Source organism: Nansenia antarctica, assembly GCF_963989245.1.
Source record: "Nansenia antarctica genome assembly, chromosome: 15".
NCBI classification, from domain to species: Eukaryota; Metazoa; Chordata; class Actinopteri; order Argentiniformes; family Microstomatidae; genus Nansenia; species Nansenia antarctica.
The window spans coordinates 8,298,433-8,300,932 of NC_137685.1; the positions used below are offsets into that span (position 1 = coordinate 8,298,433).

Genomic DNA, 2,500 nt, shown 5'->3' on the forward strand with positions numbered 1-2,500 from the left:
AGTAGTCCTTGGAGAGGGATATTGGTTCAGTTTAACAGAAAGTGAGGCTTTATTTTCACGAGTTCAATATACAGTGTGTATATATATATATATTCCTAAACCAACCTGTCCCTGTCCCTGTCCCCGGCGCTGTCCCTGTCCCTGTCTCTGTCCCTGACCCTGACCCTGTCCCTGTCCCTGACCCTGTCCCTGACCCTGTCTCTGACCCTGTCCCTGACCCTGACCATGACCATATCTCTGACCCTGTCTCTGACCCTCCCTCCCCCCCAGACGGAGACCTGTATGCGGGCACCTCGGTGGACTTCATGGGGACCAACGCGGCCATCTTCCGGACGTCGGTCCACAGCAGCAACCAGCACTACATCCGCACCGAGGCCTACCACGACCACTGGCTGAACGGTGAGGAGGAGGAAACGGAGGAGGAGACCTATCTTATTGATACTATGACCGTTTTGTGTGGTGTGTGTGTGTGTGTGTGTGTGTGTGTGTGTGTCCATACACCCACAGTAATGGTCGTCTATCCCCCCCCCCCCCTCCAGAGCCAGAGTTTGTCGGCTCCTTCTCCATCCCAGACACCCACAGCCTGGACGATGACAAGGTCTACTTCTTCTTCAGGGAGACGGCCGTGGAGTCCAGCCAGGGAGACAAGCGTGTCTACAGCCGCGTGGCCCGGGTCTGCAAGGTGAGCAGGTCCAGGAGGGTCTGTCTGCACGCTAACAGGCCTGGGTGGGAGGAGGGGAGGCTGGCGGAGGTAGAAATCAGAGGACGGGCTCATTGGAATGCAGGGAACGGAATGCGGAATGGGTATCAAACACATGCCTCCCGCAAGCAGTGTGTGAATTGTTCAATATTTTCGGTTTGCTTGATTTAACTTCCTTTACGTACCGGCTGATGTCTCGGTTACTTACTGGGCTTTCTGGTAACAAAGACTTCAAAGTCATTACCAGAAGAATACCAGTCGTTCCTATGTCAATACCAGATAAATACCAGTTATAACTAAGTAATTACCAGCTATAACATGTCTGTAAGATAACTTGTTGGTGTGTGTGTGTGTGTGTGTGTGTGTGTGTGTGTGTGTGTTAGAATGACGTGGGGGGGAAGAGGAGTCTGATCAACCGCTGGACCACGTACCTGAAGGCCCGTCTGGTGTGTTCTGTCCCCGGCCCAGGAGGCGTGGACACACAGTTTGATGAGCTCGGTACTGGTCCCTCTCTACTGGTTTCTCTCTACTGGTTTCTCTCTACTGGTTTCAGAGATCTCGTGTCGTCATTCATATCATGATATTGTATTTCATTCCAAAGGAGAAATGTACTGATACTTGATGGGTAAATGCTTCTTTGTCTCAACTTGTATTATCATTAACATAGTTGAAGATACAGTGCCCTGCGTAAGTAATGGTCATTGTTCTCCTTTTGGCTCTACAGCCCAAACAATGACTATGAGGTTAAAGTAGAGATACTCAGCTTTTATTTGTGTACAAATTGGTTTCACCATTCAGAAATTACTATAGTTTCTAAGCACCGTCCCCCTTTTTCAGGGTGCCAAAAAGTGACGGGACAGACTTATCAAATGTCCAAATCTGCAAGAAGAAGAAAATGCAACAACGTCCCATTACTTCCACAGGGACTGTAAATGCCCTGATGATCAATAATAAGTTTGATTGACACCTCGTTGACCCTGTTTCCCCACCGTGTGTGTTCCCAGAGGACATCTTCGTCCTGGAGACCAAAGACCCCCAGAACCCTGTCATCTACGGGGTCTTCTCCACCTCCAGGTGAGTCTGGGGGGTCTCATTAGAACAACAACGCCTGGGAGGTTTCAGACAAGAAAAATGAAGAAAAATGAAACATGACTCAGAAGCTCCGTGTTTTCTCAGATGGGTTCAATCCTCTCTCTGTAACGTTCCTCTGTGTCTGTCCTGAGATGACAGCTCATGGTCAGCGGGCCAGGAACACTCTGGAACACCCTGGAACACCCTGAAAACACAACAGAGCGTTTAAACTTTAACGGATGTTCTCCTGTTCTCCGCGCTTCCTTAACACAACAGTCCCTCTGGCACGTGCACGCTCCCGCCCTGCGCTCCAGAGACCACAGAGGTCAGGGAGGGGTCAGGAGTCAGGGAGGGGTCAGGAGGGTCAGGGAGGGGTCACAGGTGGAAAGGCATGGCTGACTGTTTGTTTTATTGTAACCCGGACCCTGTGTGAAACCCTCACTCCCCCCTCCCCCCACCCTACAGCTCAGTGTTCAGAGGGTCAGCGGTGTGTGTGTACTCCATGGCCTCCATCAGAGCAGCTTTCAATGGGCCCTTCGCCCACAAGGAAGGACCCGACTACCGCTGGGTGGAGTACAAGGGCCGCATCCCCTACCCACGCCCAGGCACGGTGGGTACACACACACACACACACTCACACGCACACTCACGCTCATGCACGCGCACACAAATGCACACTCACCTCGCACACGCACACGCACAGACACACACACACACACACACACACAC

At 51.6% G+C, this 2,500-nt stretch overlaps 1 protein-coding gene across 1 annotated transcript in view; it reads left to right on the forward strand.

The window, feature by feature from the left end:
* The window catches only part of LOC308170637 (semaphorin-3D), an 18,274-nt gene that overhangs the window by 3,325 nt on the left and 12,449 nt on the right, over nucleotides 1-2,500 (forward strand). The window contains exons 5-9 of the mRNA XM_080545448.1: nucleotides 271-399; nucleotides 540-682; nucleotides 1,084-1,198; nucleotides 1,705-1,774; nucleotides 2,237-2,381. Of these exons, the coding sequence (XP_080401574.1) occupies nucleotides 271-399; nucleotides 540-682; nucleotides 1,084-1,198; nucleotides 1,705-1,774; nucleotides 2,237-2,381 (602 nt within the window). The remainder of the gene's footprint in view (nucleotides 1-270; nucleotides 400-539; nucleotides 683-1,083; nucleotides 1,199-1,704; nucleotides 1,775-2,236; nucleotides 2,382-2,500) is intronic.